The sequence below is a fragment of the Hyperolius riggenbachi genome, chromosome 12 (genome assembly GCF_040937935.1).
Source record: "Hyperolius riggenbachi isolate aHypRig1 chromosome 12, aHypRig1.pri, whole genome shotgun sequence".
Taxonomy (NCBI): domain Eukaryota; kingdom Metazoa; phylum Chordata; class Amphibia; order Anura; family Hyperoliidae; genus Hyperolius; species Hyperolius riggenbachi.
In genome coordinates, this window is record NC_090657.1 from 168,217,955 (window position 1) to 168,234,428 (window position 16,474).

General features: G+C 44.9%; 1 protein-coding gene and 1 long non-coding RNA gene across 5 annotated transcripts in view; one reads left to right on the plus strand and one right to left on the minus strand.

Annotated features, from left to right (window-relative positions):
• LOC137541786 (cadherin-like protein 26) overlaps positions 1-10,929 on the minus strand; it is a 136,024-nt gene extending 125,095 nt beyond the window's left edge. For 2 of the 3 annotated variants that reach the window (XM_068263293.1, XM_068263291.1), the window contains exon 1: positions 10,869-10,929. In XM_068263293.1, the coding sequence (XP_068119394.1) occupies positions 10,869-10,925 (57 nt within the window). In that variant the 5' untranslated portion in view covers positions 10,926-10,929. Of the gene's footprint in view, positions 1-5,704; positions 5,818-10,868 lie in introns of those variants that run through there. The other variant, XM_068263292.1, reaches the window with a different exon arrangement.
• Positions 1-16,474, plus strand: part of LOC137541790 (uncharacterized) — a 318,006-nt gene that overhangs the window by 157,378 nt on the left and 144,154 nt on the right. The gene's annotated exons all lie outside the window — the stretch shown is intronic.

Here is a 16,474-nt window from a genome sequence, read left to right on the forward strand (position 1 = left end):
TAAAGATCATCTGTTTAATTAAATCGTATCAATCTTCCTACCATAACAATCAATAAAATGAGTGCATGTGATGTAACGCGATATCCAATCACTGATCATTCATAAATGAACAGTTAAAGAGACACTGAAGCGAAAAAAAATTATGATATGAATTGTATGTTTAGTATGGATAATTACTAGAGCATTAGTAGTAAAGAAAATATTCTCATATTTTTATTTTCAGTTATATAGGTTTTTTTCTAACATTGCATCATTCTCTAATATTTGCAGTATATACACTACTCAGCAAGCTAAATGATTTTACAGAGCAGGCTAGCAAACTGTTGACCTGTCCTCAGAGAAAAAGAAAATACAATGACTGACAGTTGAGATAATAAGCTTCAGAAGACAGAGCTCTCTGCGAATTTGAAAGTTGTGGAGCTCAATGGCTCTTTTGCATAGATAACTGGAGTTTCTTAACTCTTCCTGTACTGGAAACAATATTAGAATTATGTCTCAGCTCCTAATGTTTTTTTTCTTAGCTGTACTCGACATACAAATCATTATATCATAATTTTTTTTTTGCTTTAGTGTCTCTTTAAGGTGCCAATACACTGGTTGATTTTACCATTTGATTTGGCAGATACGATCCATCTGCTGGTTACCGTTACCCCAAAAATGTTTGATCGATTGACTTTCAATCTTTTCCCCTAAAGTTAATCAAAAGTTAATCAAAAGTACCAATCCGACAGGATGGAAAATCTAGGTCGATTGGGGACCGGGCAAGAGCAGCGTTAGATCGATGGCCCACAGCGTTACACTGCCTCGAACTGTGCAGTTTATTCTCTGCGTAATCTATTGAAAATCGGTGTGTAGTATGTGGTAGGAATCGATTCCTCTATGAAACCTTTTCTTTCGGAGAGGAATTGATCGTTTAGCCACATCGGGTGGCAATCTCTAAATGTATGGCCAGTCTTAGTTTTCTTAAATTCTTTTGTTAAATCAGACAAATTGTGTAATCGTTCTGTCAGATTAGTAACCCGCTTGGCCAGTGTTGCGATGTTATATAACTACATTTTGCTGACAGAGCTCACAAAAGGATGATTGATGTGTTTAGTAACTATGCAATTAAAACTCTTTCGTGCATGAAACACACAATGACAAGGAATACCGGAACTGACACTGCTGCGCGCTTGACTTAGACGTTACTGCAGTGTCCATTTAATGTGGTAATTTCCCAGGGGAAATCATTAAGCCACGCACATGAAATGGGCATTGGGCTGCAAGCCACACCCACAAAGGCCTCATGATGCAACTATAGATGTCAAACTCCACTGCTGAGCCCTGGACCTCATTCAATTCACACATTCAATTCAATTCACTCTTAAGTTGTCTCTTAGGGGATATTTTCACACCTTGTCATAAAATTCCATTTATGCCACCAGTAAGAAAGTCCTACTGAGAACCTTCTCTCTATTTGGAATTGGCTTTTTTTCTACCCAGAACCTTCCCTCTACTTGGAATTGGCTCTATACTACCCATATACTACCCAGAACCTTCTCTCTACTTGGAATTGGCTCTATACTGCCCAGAACCTTCTCTCTACTTGGAATTGGCTCTGTACTACCCAGAACCTTCTCTCTACTTGGAATTGGCTCTGTACTACCCAGAACCTTCGCTCTACTTGGAATTGGCTCTATACTGCCCAGAACCTTCTCTCTACTTGGAATTGGCTCTATACTACCCAGAATCTTCTCTCTACTTGGAAATGGCTCTATACTACCCAGGCCAGAACCTTCTCTCTACTTGGAATTGCCTCTATACTGCCCAGAACCAGGGACGGATCTAGACCAAGTTGCCTCAAGTTGCGCCTGGGGCAAGGTCAGGTTTTGGCGCCTAAACTGCCATTCCCCATGCAAATTTTGCCGCCTTTTTAAGAATTCAACAAACTGCGCCTGGGGCAAGAGACCCGCTTGCCCCCCCCCCCCCAGATCCGTCCCTGCCCAGAACATCCTCTCTACTTGGAATTGGCTCTATACTGCCCAGAACCTTCTCTCTACTTGGAATTGGCTCTTTACTACCCAGATCCTTCCCTCTACTTGGAATTGGCTCTATACTACCCAGAACCTTCCCTCTACTTGGAATTGGCTCTATACTACCCAGAACCTTCCCTCTACTTGGAATTAGCTCTATTCTACCCAGAACCTTCTCTCTACTTGGAATTGGCTCTGTACTACCCAGAACCTTCCCTCTACTTGGAATTGGCTCTGTACTACACAGAACCTTCTCTCTACTTGGAATTGGCTCTGTACTACCCAGGACCTTCCTTCTACTTGGAATTGGCTCTTTACTACCCAGATCCTTCCCTCTACTTGGAATTGGCTCTATACTACCCAGAACCTTCCCTCTACTTGGAATTGGCTCTGTACTACACAGAACCTTCTCTCTACTTGGAATTGGCTCTGTACTACCCAGAACCTTCTCTCTACTTGGAATTGGCTCTGTACTACCCAGAACCTTCTCTCTACTTGGAATTGGCTCTGTACTACCCAGAACCTTCCCTCTACTTGGAATTGTCGCTGTACTACCCAGATCCTTCTCTCTACTTGGAATTGGCTCTGTACTACCCAGAACCTTCTCCCTACTTGGCATTGGCTCTATACTACCCAGAACCTTCTCTCTACTTGGAATTGGCTCTATACTACCCAGAACCTTCGCTCTACTTGGAATTGGCTATATACTACCCAGAACCTTCTCTCTATTTGGAATTGGCTCTGTATTACCCATAACCTTCTCTCTACTTGGAATTGGCTCTGTACTACACAGAACCTTCTCTCTACTTGGAACTTGCTCTGTATTACCCAGAACTTTCTCTCTACTTGGAATTGGCTCTGTACTACCCAGAACCTTTGCTCTACTTGGAATTGGCTCTGTATTACCCATAACCTTCTCTCTACTTGGAATTGGCTCTGTGCTAACCAGAATCTTCTCTCTACTTGGAATTGGCTCTGTATTACCCAGAACCTTCTCTCTACTTGGAATTGGCTCTGTACTACCCAGAACCTTCGCTCTACTTGTAATTGGCTCTGTACTACCCAGAGCCTTTTCCCTACTTGGAATTGGCTCTGTATTACCCATAACCTTCTCTCTACTTGGAATTGGTTCTGTACTACTCAGAACCTTCTCTCTACTTGGAATTGGCTCTGTATTACCCAGAACCTTCTCTCTACTTGGAATTGGCTCTGTGCTAACCAGAATCTTCTCTCTACTTGGAATTGGCTCTGTATTACCCAGAACCTTCTCTCTACTTGGAATTGGCTCTGTACTACCCAGAACCTTCGCTCTACTTGTAATTGGCTCTGTACTACCCAGAGCCTTTTCCCTACTTGGAATTGGCTCTGTATTACCCATAACCTTCTCTCTACTTGGAATTGGCTCTGTACTACTCAGAACCTTCTCTCTACTTGGAATTGGCTCTGTATTACCCAGAACCTTCTCTCTACTTGGAATTGGCTCTATACTTCCCAGAACCTTCGCTCTACTTGGAATTGGCTCTATACTACCCAGAACCTTTTCTCTACTTGGAATTGGCTCAGTATTACCCAGAACCTTCTCTCTACTTGGAATTGGCTCTGTATTACACAGAACCTTTTCTCTACTTGGAATTGGCTCTGTATTACCCGGAACCTTCTCTCTACTTGGAATTGGCTCTGTACTACCCAGAACCTTCGCTCTACTTGGAATTGGCTCTGTACTACCCAGAACCTTCGCTCTACTTGGAATTGGCTCTATACTACCCAGAACCTTCTCTCTACTTGGAATTGGCTCTGTATTACCCAGAACCTTCTCTCTACTTGGAATTGGCTCTGTATTACCCAGAACATTCTCTCTACTTGGAATTGGCTCTATACTACCCAGAACCTTCTCTCTACTTGGAATTGGCTCTATACTACCCAGAACCTTATCTCAACTTGGAATTGGCTCTGCATTACCCAGAACCTTCTCTCTACTTGGGTAAATATCTAACCTGAAGTGAGTTTTCACACTTCAAGTTTACTTTAATTTAGCTCCTTTCTGTGGATATCAGGCCACCGGTGACGCGTACTTCTGATGTTGTCCGTGACACAGCGACCATGTGGTGGAATATATGGCCGCAGGCAGCTTACATCAAGTGAGCACAATTGTGGAGTTTAGTGAGTGTTGACGAGCTTGTTTTACACATCATTAAACTGTCACATTAAACTGTCATCAGATACCAGTCTTAAAATAAAACATAAACAAAAACCCTCCAATGTCAAGCCATTTATCAAAATCATGATAGTTCCAGTGACCTGATTCAACCAACAGACTAAAGTCATTAGGAAGATCTGTCACATCATGATTATTAGTCTTTTAGAATGTCTATATTGACTTTACATAATGATCCCAGATATCTGTGCCCATTTTTGGGCAATATCCAGTGTCAGTATTTTGGAAACGTGTTAAGATTTTCAGAGCAAGTCATGCATTGCTTATAGAACAAACCTTCACCTGAGACTCCGCACAGCCAAAGAATTGTGCAAATGTCATCTGAGCTCTGTCTTCCACCTCCGGCAAACCTGCAGCCAGAACATCCTACTGCTACACCAAGCAAAGCCTGGATAAACCTCAACAGCTCTGTAATGCAAGCATTGCCACCAGTTCCAGAATTGTTTCATATCACAATGGTGATGTCTAACAATCAGAAGCACATTCCCAACATTTCTGTAGAGGAAAGGGAACAACGATCTCTTAGGCAACCTGGAAGATGGTAAAGTGTTCCAGGAAAGCACAGCTAACTTGAGTATGGACAGACAAGGGTGTAACGACACATCGTGGAAATCCATCAGGAAAATGTTTGTGGACCTTCCACTGCAAACCCCCTCCCCACACCTAACCCACACCTGTGGTGACCGCATGTCCAGGGGATTATCTGTCAAGGCACAACATGTAACACAATGTAACACAACAGTACAGCCCCCATGACATTTTTATGTATTTAAGTATTTTATAGCGCTGACATATTATGCAGCGCTGTAAAAAGCATATTGTCTTGTCACTAACTGTTCCTCAGAGGGGCTCACAATCTAATCCCTACCATAGTCGTATGTCTATGTATGTACCGTGTAGTGTTTGTATCGTAGTCTAGAGCCAATTTAGGGGGAAGCCAATTAACTTATCTGTATGATTTTGGGATGTGGGAGGAAACTGGAGTGCTTGGAAGAAACCCACACAGACACAGGGAGAACATCCAAACTCCTTGCAGATGTCGACCTGGCTGGGATTCGAACCGAGGACCTAGTGCTGCAAGGCGAAATCGCTAACCACTACGCCACCGTGCTGCCCCACATTAGGTGCCATAAAAACAACGCCCCACCTGCCATGTTTGCAGGGCTTCAGGGTTCCCCCAGTAGTTGCGCTTCTGTAGACTGATCTCCCACCACTCATCACTTTCAACTACAGCAGCAGATGTGCAATGCCTGGCCCTATTTTCTGTCTAATAGAAGAAGTCATTAGCCACCACATCTGCACGCCGCATGACCTGAAATACTTTTACTCCACACAGAGCGGTTCCATTGTCACAGCTAACTGCCCAACAACACTGCCACCCTCTGCTTACCAAGCATATCCAAGTAATGTCATCTATCACTGAGCATTATCAAGCAATAAACTGACTGAGCAGGTAAAAAGTAAGAGAGATTCTTACCAGGATTCCAAGAAGTAACGTTCGCTCCATGGCTGGACAAGGTGGCAGCCTGCAACTGCAAAGTCAAGGGGAGGATAGCCCAACCACAGCCAGTGTATTCTGCAACTTTACACCTCCACTGACATTCCTTTCATGTGTGTGAGAGTCTCCATCTCCCCAGGATGACTCCCCCACCCCCTTCCTCGTTCCCTAAAGGAGAATATAGAAGAGTAGCCGGTTATGCAAATTTAGGGCTGTTTTTGCAGGTTATAAATTGCAGAAGGCTGACCTATCCCCCTGCAGTGAATTGTAAAATGAAACTTTAAGGACTTGCACCTTAGACTACTACTAGGAGCAGAATGGGTGGAGGATGAGATTAGGTTACACGCTTCATTTTCACTGAAAAACAGCTTTTCCAGTCTATAGTTAACGTCTGCAAGTTTGGCAACCCCCCTTTTTTAAACACAATTTATACTAATTTAGCTATTGTGCTTTCTTATCAGTGTGAGGTGTAGAGGAACACAAAATCAATTATTACTACTCACTTCTGTGTGATATTACTATATATGGGTAGGAAAGAGCTTGATTGTTCACCATAGTCCTTATAGCATTGAAATTTGCATTTTTGCAAAAATACTGCATCTCACAAATGTGAGTACACCTTGCATTACATTTGTGTAAATACTTTTTTTTATATCTTTTCATGGGACAGCATTGCATATATGGCACTTTGATTCAAAGTAGTCAGTGTACAAATTGTATAACAGTGTAAATTTGCCGTCCAATCAAAATAACTCAACACTCAGCCATTAATCCATTAATATCTAAACCGCTGGCAACAAAAGTGAGTACACCCCTATGTGAGGAATATCAAAATATTTTGTCTGCCTGCCATCATTTCCCAGCACAGCCTTAACTCTCTTGGGACTGGAGTTCAATAGAACGTCACAGGTTGCCACTGGAATCTTCTTTCCCTCCTCCATGGTGAAGCTGGTGGATGTTAGACACCTTACGCTCCTCCACCTTACGTTTGAGGATGCCCCACAGATGCTCTATAGAGTTCAGGTCTGGAGATATTCTTTAGCCAGTCCAGCAGTTGCTTTAGCAAGGCAGTGATTCACTTGCAGGTGTGTTTGGGATTGTTATTTCCAAAGGGAGGAAATCATGCTCAGCTTCAGTATGTCTCTGTACATGGTGGCATTCATAGTTCTCTCAATGAACTGTAGCTCCCCAGTGCCAGCAGCACTAGTGCAGCCCCAGACCATGACACTCCCATTACCATGCTTGATTATAGACAAGACACTCTTTTATTTGTATTTCTCACCTGGTTGATGCCACACATGGTTGACAATATCTGAACTAAATAAGGTTATCTTGTTCTAATCAGACCACGGGCAAGGGCTCTGCCTCGGCTCTACCTGTTTAGTAAGCCAGCACTTATAATGTAAGTAGACATTGAGCAAGACTTCCTATTCCTAACACTAGTATTGCCTATAGAGCGGGTCCTACTGGCTGCAGCTCTTTGGCATTGAGTCGGCCAGGAGAAAACCACGATGTAAATGTTCTGTGTCTGTCTCCTTCTTCTTCTTTGCGGCCACGCTCCCCTCCATGTACAATTAAATAAATATGGGGTGTTACTATGGGTTTTTGAGAGCACTTAAAAACTCTCCGTAAAATCCCTCCATAATCCAGAATTCTTATGCAGATACCTGAGCCAGTATCATAAAAAGCTGTATGGTGCAACACCTTTAATTTAGTTAGCAAACTGCAAAAAAAATTCACATACAAGATCACATACATTTTCAAGCCTCACATGCTCAATGTTCCACTCCTAGGATGTCAACCGTGGCCAGCGGGGACATCAACAAGGGTACGTGGTAGGTCTGGAGTCCAGGCAAGCTGATAATATAGGGTGATAGTCATTATCATCTGGCACACATAGCTTGGCTGGACTCCAGACCTACCACGTACCCTTGTTGATGTCTTCTCCTGGCCACAGTCAATGTCCAAGAAGTGGAACAATGAACATGTGAGATATGCTTGCAAATTTATGCGATCTTGTATGTGCATTTCTTTTGCAATTTGCAAACTGAATTAAAGGTATTGCACCGTAGAGGTGCACTCTTCTCTCTCCTTTTTCTGATACAGTCACCTGTCAAACCCCATCACTGAGAGAGCTGCTCTGGGCGCTACCTTTCCTCCTTTCATTCTCTGACATTGGAGAACTGATTCACTTTGGACACTATAAACTTTAGTTACTACCTGAGCCAGTATGTAGAGTTCCCCTTTCTATAGATGTGCAGAAATGGGAGGCGCTGGTGATGACATGACGCTGCCAGGCTTATCCAGATACCTGAGTAAGTATGTATAGCTCACCTTTCTACAGGTGTGCAGCAATGGGAGGCACTGGTGATGACATGACGCTGCCAGGCTTATCCAGATACCTGAGCCAGTATGTAGGGCTCACCTTTCTACAGGTGTGCAGCAATGGAGGCACTGGTGATGACATGACGCTGCCAGGCTTAACCAAATACCTGAGCCAGTATGCAGGGCTCCCCTTTCTACAGATGTGCAGAAGTGGGAGGCGCTGGTGACTACATGACACTGCCACGCTTATCCAGATACCTGAGCCAGTATGTAGGGCTCCCCTTTCTACAGATGTGCAGCAGTGGGAGGCGCTGGTGATGACATGTCGCTGCCATGCTTCTCCAGATACCTGAGCCAGTATGTAGGGCTCCCCTTTCTACAGCTGTGCAGCAATGGGAGGCACTGGTGATGACATGTCGCTGCCATGCTTATCCAGATACCTGAGCCAGTATGTAGGGCTCCCCTTTCTACAGATGTGCAGAAGTGGGAGGCGCTGGTGACTACATGACGCTGCCACGCTTATCCAGATACCTGAGCCAGTATGTAGGGCTCCTCTTTCTACAGATGTGCAGAAGTGGGAGGCGCTGGTGACTACATGACGCTGCCAGGCTTATCCAGACACCTGATCTAGTATGTAGGGCTCACCTTTCTACAGATATGCAGCAATGGGAGGCACTGGTGATGACATGTCACTGCCACGCTTATCCAGATACCTGAGCCAGTATGCAGAGCTCCACTTTCTACAGATGTGCAGCAATGGGAGGCGCTGGTGATGACATGACGCTGCCAGGCTTATCCAGATACCTGAGCCAGTATGTAGGGCTCCCCTTTCTACAGATATGCAGCAATGGGAGGCACTGGTGATGACATGACGCTGCCAGGCTTAACCAAATACCTGAGCCAGTATGCAGGGCTCCCCTTTCTACAGATGTGCAGAAGTGGGAGGCGCTGGTGACTACATGACGCTGCCAGGCTTATCCAGATACCTGATCTAGTATGTAGGGCTCCCCTTTCTACAGATATGCAGCAATGGGAGGCACTGGTGATGACATGTCACTGCCACGCTTATCCAGATACCTGAGCCAGTATGCAGGGCTCCCCTTTCTACAGATGTGCAGCAGTGGGGGGTGCTGGTGATGACATGACGCTGCCACGCTTATCCAGATACTTGAGCCAGTGTGCAGGGCTCCCCTTTCTACAGATGTGCAGAAATGGGAGGCGCTGGTGATGACATGACGCTGCCAGGCTTATCCAGATACCTGAGCCAGTGTGTAGGGCTCACCTTTCTACAGATGTGCAGCAATGGGAGGCGCTGGTGATGACATGATGCTGCCAGGCTTAACCAAATACCTGAGCCAGTATGTAGGGCTCCCCTTTCTACAGATATGCAGCAATGGGAGGCACTGGTGATGACATGTCGCTGCCACGCTTATCCAGATACCTGAGCCAGTATGCAGAGCTCACCTTTCTACAGATGTGCAGCAGTGGGGGGTGCTGGTGATGACATGACGCTGCCAGGCTTATCCAGATACATGAGCCAGTATGCAGAGCTCCCCTTTCTATATATGTGCAGCAATGGGAGGCGCTGGTGACGACATGACGCTGCCAGGCTTATCCGGATACCTGAGCCAGTATGTAGGGCTCACCTTTCTATAGATGTGCAGCAATGGGGGGTGCTGGTGATGACATGATGCTGCCACACTTCTCTCTGTCTAAATACTACTTATGTTAAAGTGGACCTGAACTCAGATTGTACTCTCTGCTCTAAAAGAGATGCAACAGCATTATAACCTTTAAACAAAAAAAAATGCTTTGTAACAGCTGATACAAATCCTAAAGTAAATCTGCACTGTTTCTACTTCCTGATTCATGGAAGCAGACATATTGTTAATATCCTGTGCTTTCAAATGATCTTATCTGCCATCTCTGCCATGGCAGTCATGTGACACAGCGGAGAGATCAAATTACAACTTATTAGACACAAATGAGGGGGCATTAAACAAGCTACACTCTCTAAATACATACAGGGTGCACTTCCCTATGTTTTCCTTTTGTTCTGTGCAAAAGTTCAAGTCCACTTTAACCACTTGAGGACCGCAGTGTTAAACCCCCCTACCGACCAGGCTCTTTGTTGTTGCACTGGGCTGTGCAGGCTTTTCAGCCTCCTGCACAGCTCAGCTATGGAGCCCAGCGATCGGACTCACCTCCTTTTTTTGTCCCTAAGGGGACATGACGCCGGAGGGGTCCAATCGCTGTGGCTGTTTTTGTTTTTTCTCAGCCTGTATACGGCTGTTTATCCCTCCCTCCCTCCCCTTTCCTTCTCCCCTCCATGCAGAGACTTGAAAAGGACAGTGATCCTTCCTGTTCCGCCTCTCATAGGCATCAGCCTATGAGAGGACGGCGATCCCCGACCAATCAGAGGCCGGGGATCGACGATCTCGTACAGCGCTGCTGGAGACCGCAGTGCTGTACTGATGTAAACAAAGGGGATTTCTTTCCCCTTTCACTTACAAACAGCCTGCTAGCCGTGATCGGCGGCTAGCAGGCTAATCACTGGCAGGGAACGATCGCACATGCGTGTGGCTGTTCCCTGGGAAACTGCAGCTCCAGGACTTGACGCCAATTGACGTTAGGCGGTCCTGAGGCTGCTGCCGTGTTCACGCCCATTGGCATGACGCGGTCGTTAGGTAGTTAAAGGGGCATTTTGGCAAAAATATTCAAATTTAAAATATGTGCAAACATATACAAATAAGGATTACCTTTTTTCTAGAGTAAAATTAGCCATAAATTACTTTTATCCTATGTTGCTGTCACTTACAGTAGGTAGGAGAAATCTGACAGAAGTGACAGGTTCTGGACTGGTCCATCTCTTCATAGGGGATTCTCAGCAAGGCTTTTATTCTTTATAAAGATATTCCACAAAAAGGATTTAAATAATGATGCTGGCCAGCCTCCCTGCTCGCTACACAGTTTTTTGGCAGTTGGACAGAGCAACTGCCATTCACTAAATGCTTTTGAAAATAAATAAATTCCTGAGAATCTCCTATCAAGATATGAACTAGTCCAAAACCTGTTGCTTCTGTCAGATTTCTACTACCTACTGTAAGTGACTACAACATAGGAGAAAAGTAATGTGTGGCTCATTTTACTCTGTAAAAAATGTACTCCTTATTTGTATATGTTTGCACATATTTTAAATTTTAATATTTTTTGCCATAGTGCCCTTCTAAGTAGAAGGATCATTTCTACAATGGTCTGGTGAAAGAAAACCTGTTTGGATTAAGTTCTGCTTGGTTGCCCAAAGAAAGCTCTAAAAACATACAGTGGGATGCAGAGCCGGATTAAGGCTAAATGGGGCCCTAAGCAAAGTAACTGATTTGGGCCCCCCCCATCATGTCGTAATAGAATCAGAAGATGCAGCTGCACAGCAATATGTCGCACACACCGGGCAGCCGAGCTACTGGTTGCTATGGGCAACAGCACGCTTTCCTCTGTGGGTGCACAATGCAGGGAATAGCAGCGGCAAAATGCAGAGTGAGAGATGAATGGCTGGGACATTTGCACTCAGGGGCTGGGGCACCCCTGTGAAGAGGGCGCCAGATATCACAGCAGCAGCACTTTCTGCATCTCCAGCCTGGCAATAGCAGAAAGATTTGGACACCGCCAAACCGGAAGCCGTTCCCCAGACAGAATTACATAACCACTCCCACCACCGAACAACCAATTTCCTCCCAAACTAGACAGCCACCATGCAGCCTCCATCCCAGTGAATACGATAGTCCAGCAGAGAAGGCAGCCGCAGTGGGGGAGAATGAAAGCACCAGATGAATCACATTCACCTATTGCGATCCAAGCAATAGAGGTCCCGTCATCCGGAGCCCATCTGTCTCCTCTAGAGTGCTGCCGCTCTGTTACTACTACTATTACTACTTCCTACTTCATGTCTGATCTGAGAATCAGGAAGTTCAGAGCGAGCGGCTGCACTGTAGAAGAGACAGATGGGTTTCAGATGACGGGATCTCTATTGCTTGGATCATGGATAGGTGAGTGAGCGTTTGCCATCTGCTGCTATCATTCTTGCTGCAGCTGTGGTTCTCTGTGGGAAGGGAGGGTGGAGTGGGCAGCGGCAGAGCGCACAGTAGCAGGAGGGGGACCTAGGAGGAGAGCCTGGCTCTGAAGACAATCAGCAGCGCACGGCATCATTTGACAAGACAAGACAAATAACATTTATATCGCGCTTTTCTCCTGGTGGACTCAAAGCGCCAGAGCTGCAGCCACTAGGACGCACCCTATAGGCAGTAGCAGTGTTAGAGAGACTTGCCTACGGTCTCCTACTGAATAGGTGCTGGCTTACTGAACAGGCAGAGCTGAGATTCGAACCCTGGTCTCCTGTGTCAGCAGGGACTCCAAGCAGTGCCTGTGGATATGCCTTTAAGCATACCCACAACTAATTCATTACATCCTCACACCTACCAGCATGATGTTTGTAATTATATCCCCCTGGGTTCCTTATATTTCATTGCATTGTGCTGAATCGAGCTGCCAACTTTGGAGAAAAGTCGTCCTGTGGCCGTGATTTCGATCGTGAAAATATCAAAAACTAAAAGGCATAGAGCAGCTGTTTATATATCATTGGAAAGAGGAGAAAGAGAGCTATAAAATGATATGAATCTTTCCATAGTTACTGCACTGCTCAGAGTCCCTTTAACCATTATACCATCCAGCCACCGCTGACTTTGGAGAAAAGTCGTCCTGTGGCCGCGATTTCAATCGCGAAAATATCGAAAACTAAAAGGCATAGAGCAGCCGTTTAGATATCATTGGAAAGAGGAGAAAGAGAGCTTTAAAATGATATGCATCTTTCCATAGTTACTGCACTGCTCAGAGTCCCTTTAACCATTATACCATCCAGCCACCTCTGACTTTGGAGAAAAGTCGTCCTGTGGCCGCGATTTCGATCGCGAAAATATCGAAAACTAAAAGGCATAGAGCAGCTGTTTATATATCATTGGAAAGAGGAGAAAGAGAGCTTTAAAATGATATGAATCTTTCCATAGCTACTGCACTGCTCAGAGTCCCTTTAACCATTATACCATCCAGCCACCGCTGACTTTGGAGAAAAGTCGTCCTGTGGCCGCGATTTCAATCGCGAAAATATCGAAAACTAAAAGGCATAGAGCAGCCGTTTAGATATTATTGGAAAGAGGAGAAAGAGAGCTTTAAAATGATATGCATCTTTCCATAGTTACTGCACTGCTCAGAGTCCCTTTTACCATTATACCATCCAGCCACCGCTGACAGGATGGCAAGGGCTGGTTTATGTGCTAATGGGGCCCCTTTGACTCTGAATGGGGCCCCAAGCGATTGCTTTTGTTGCCTGGTCGGTAATCCGGCCCTGGTGGGATGCGAAAGTTTAGACAACCTTGTTAATCGTCATGATTTTCCTGTATAAATCGTTGGTTGTTATGATAAAAAATGTCAGTTAAATATATCATATAGGAGACACACACAGTAATATTTGAGAAGTGAAATGAAGTTTATTGGATTTACAGAAAGTGTGCAATAATTGTTTAAACAAAATTAGGCAGGTGCATAAATTTGGGCACGACAAAAAAGAAAAGAAATCAATATTTAGTATATCCTCCTTTTGCAGAAATTACAGCCTTTCAACGCTTCCTGTAGGTTCCAATGAGAGTCTTTTGGACCATTCCTCTTTACAAAACATCTCTAGTTCATTCAGGTTTCATGGCTTCCAAGCATGGACAGCTCTCTTTAACTCACACGGTCACACCACAAATTTTCAATTATATTCAGGTCTGGGGACTGAGATGGCCATTCCAGAACATTGTACTTGTTCCTCTACATGAATGCCTTAGTGGATTTTGAGCAGTGTTTAGGGTTGTTGTCTTGTTGAAAGATCCAGCCCCAGCGCAGCTTCAGCTTTGTCACTGATTCCTGGACATTGGTCTCCAGAATCTGCCGATACTGAGTGGAATCCATGTGTCCCTCAACTTTGACAAGATTCCCAGTCCCTGCCCTGGCCACACAGCCCCACAGCATGATGGAACCACCACCATATTTTACTGTAGGTAGCAGGTGTTTTTCCTGGAATGCTGTGTTCTTTTTTATCCATGCATAACACCCCTTATTATGCCCACATAACTCAATTTTAGTTTCATCAGTCCACAGCACCTTATTCCAAAATGATGCTGGCTTGTCCAAATTTGCTTTAGCATACCTCAAGCGGCTCTGTTTGTGCTGTGGGCGGAGAAAAGGCTTCCTCTGCATCACTCTCGCATACAGCATCTCCTTGTGTAAAGTGCGCTTAATGGTTGAACGCAGTGGCGGAAATACGGCCGTGCAAGCGCACAGGGGCCCCTCAAGTTCCGTTTTTTGAGTGGCCCATTAGGTATTGCAGGCGATTTTTTTTTTTTTATTATTATTGTTTTTTTTTTTTTCCCGGGGAGGCCCGACTCTTATCACTCCCTCAGCTCGGCAGGCCCCCCCCTCCTGTTATGCTCGGTGCCGCAGCGGAAGATACAGCTACAGTCTCCGGGGTGAAGCAGATGCTAGAGCTCCAGCCGCCTGGTCTACGCTGTCTCCTCCTCAGCAATACCGCTCGCACGCACTGAATCAGGAAGTAGTGCAAGCAGTATTGCTGAGGAGGAGACGGCGTGGACCAGGCGGCTGGAGCTCTAGCATCTGCTTCACCCCGGAGACTGTAGCTGTATCTTCCGCTGCGGCACCGAGCATAAACGGAGGGGGGCCCGCCGAGCTGAGGGAGTGATAAGAGTCGGGCCTCCCCGGGAAAAAAATAAACCATAATAAAAAACAAAAATCGCCTGCAATAGCTAATGACTGTCCTCAGAGGAGCTCACAATCTAATCCTACCATAGTCATAGTCTAATGTCCTACCATATTTTATTATGTATTTATATAGCACTGACATCTTCTGCAGCATTTTGCAGAGTACATAGTCACGACACTGTGCTCAGAGGAGCTCACAATCTAATCTCTTCTTTATGTATATTAAATAGGGCATCATTTTTTATTAGGAGACGGGGCTTTGTTCAAAGTTTCCTGTTGATGTCCACTGTCTGAATTAACTGCTGCTAAGTTCATGTACATTTGCCCCTGCTCATGACCCGTTATTACCACGCCCATTTTATGCCGCAGGTCAATTAGCCCAGTGGTGGATCAAGCATTTGCATAGCACCCTAAAAAAATAAATCTTTGGCACCACCCCCTGTTTCGAATCCACTGCCTTGTCTTCCCACTGCACCTCCTGCCTCCCAGCTCACTCAGCCTCTGTACTAGGTTCCAGCCAGGTGGTCTAAACTGCAGACTGCAGACTGTACCATCTTTGGCTAGTCAGTCCTAGATTGATTTGCATTTGTTCCAGTCAGCTCCACACTTCAGTCAGAAACATCTGATTTGCATGCTTGTTCAGGGCCTATGGCTAAATGTATTAGAGGAAGAGGATCTGCAGGATAGTCAGGCAATGCGCATTGTTTAAAAGGAAATAAATGTGTCAGCCTCCATATCCCTCTCACCTCAGGTGTACTTTCAAGTATAAAAGACAGAGCCTTTCATGTCAGGCTCTGTCTTGATGCAGGTTTGGTGTTAAGTTTAGCTTTTGTTCAGTAACCTGTATAATGCAGATGTTGCATGTCAACACATATTTCTGGGCCTTAAAGAAAGGTTACCATAGACCGTATTGGTAAATATATGCAATGTGTAACCACACCCAATTTAGTTATGGCCACACCCACTTTTAGCTGCCTGTCAGGGGCCCGCAATTGGTATTTTGCACAGGGGCCCACTGCTGGCTGCGTCCGCCACTGGTTGAACGATGCACAGTGACTCCATCTGCAGTAAGATGATGTTGTAGATCTTTGGTGCTGGTCTGTGGGTTGACTCTGACTGTTCTCGCCATTGGTTGCTTCTGTCTATCCAAGATTTTTCTTGGTCTGCCACTTTAAACCTTAACTTGAACTGAGCCTGTGGTCTTCCATTTCCTCAGTATGTTCCTAACTGTGGAAACAGACGGCTGAAATCTCTGAGACAGCTTTCTGTATCCTTCCCCTAAACCATGATGGTGAACAATCTTTGTCTTCAGGTCATTTGAGAGTTGTTTTGAGACCCCCATGTTGCTATTCTTCAGAGAAAATTAAAAGAGGAGGGAAATTTACAATTGACCTCCTTAAATACTCTTTCTCATAATTGAATTCACCTGTGTATGTAGGTCAAGGGTCACTGAGCTTAACAAGCCAATTTGAGTTCCAATAATTAGTCCTAAAGGTTTTGGATCAATAAAATGACAACAGTGACCAAATTTATGCACCTGCCTAATTTTTTTAAAACAATTATTGCACACTTTCTGTAAATCCAATAAACTTCATTTCACTTCTCAAATATCACTGT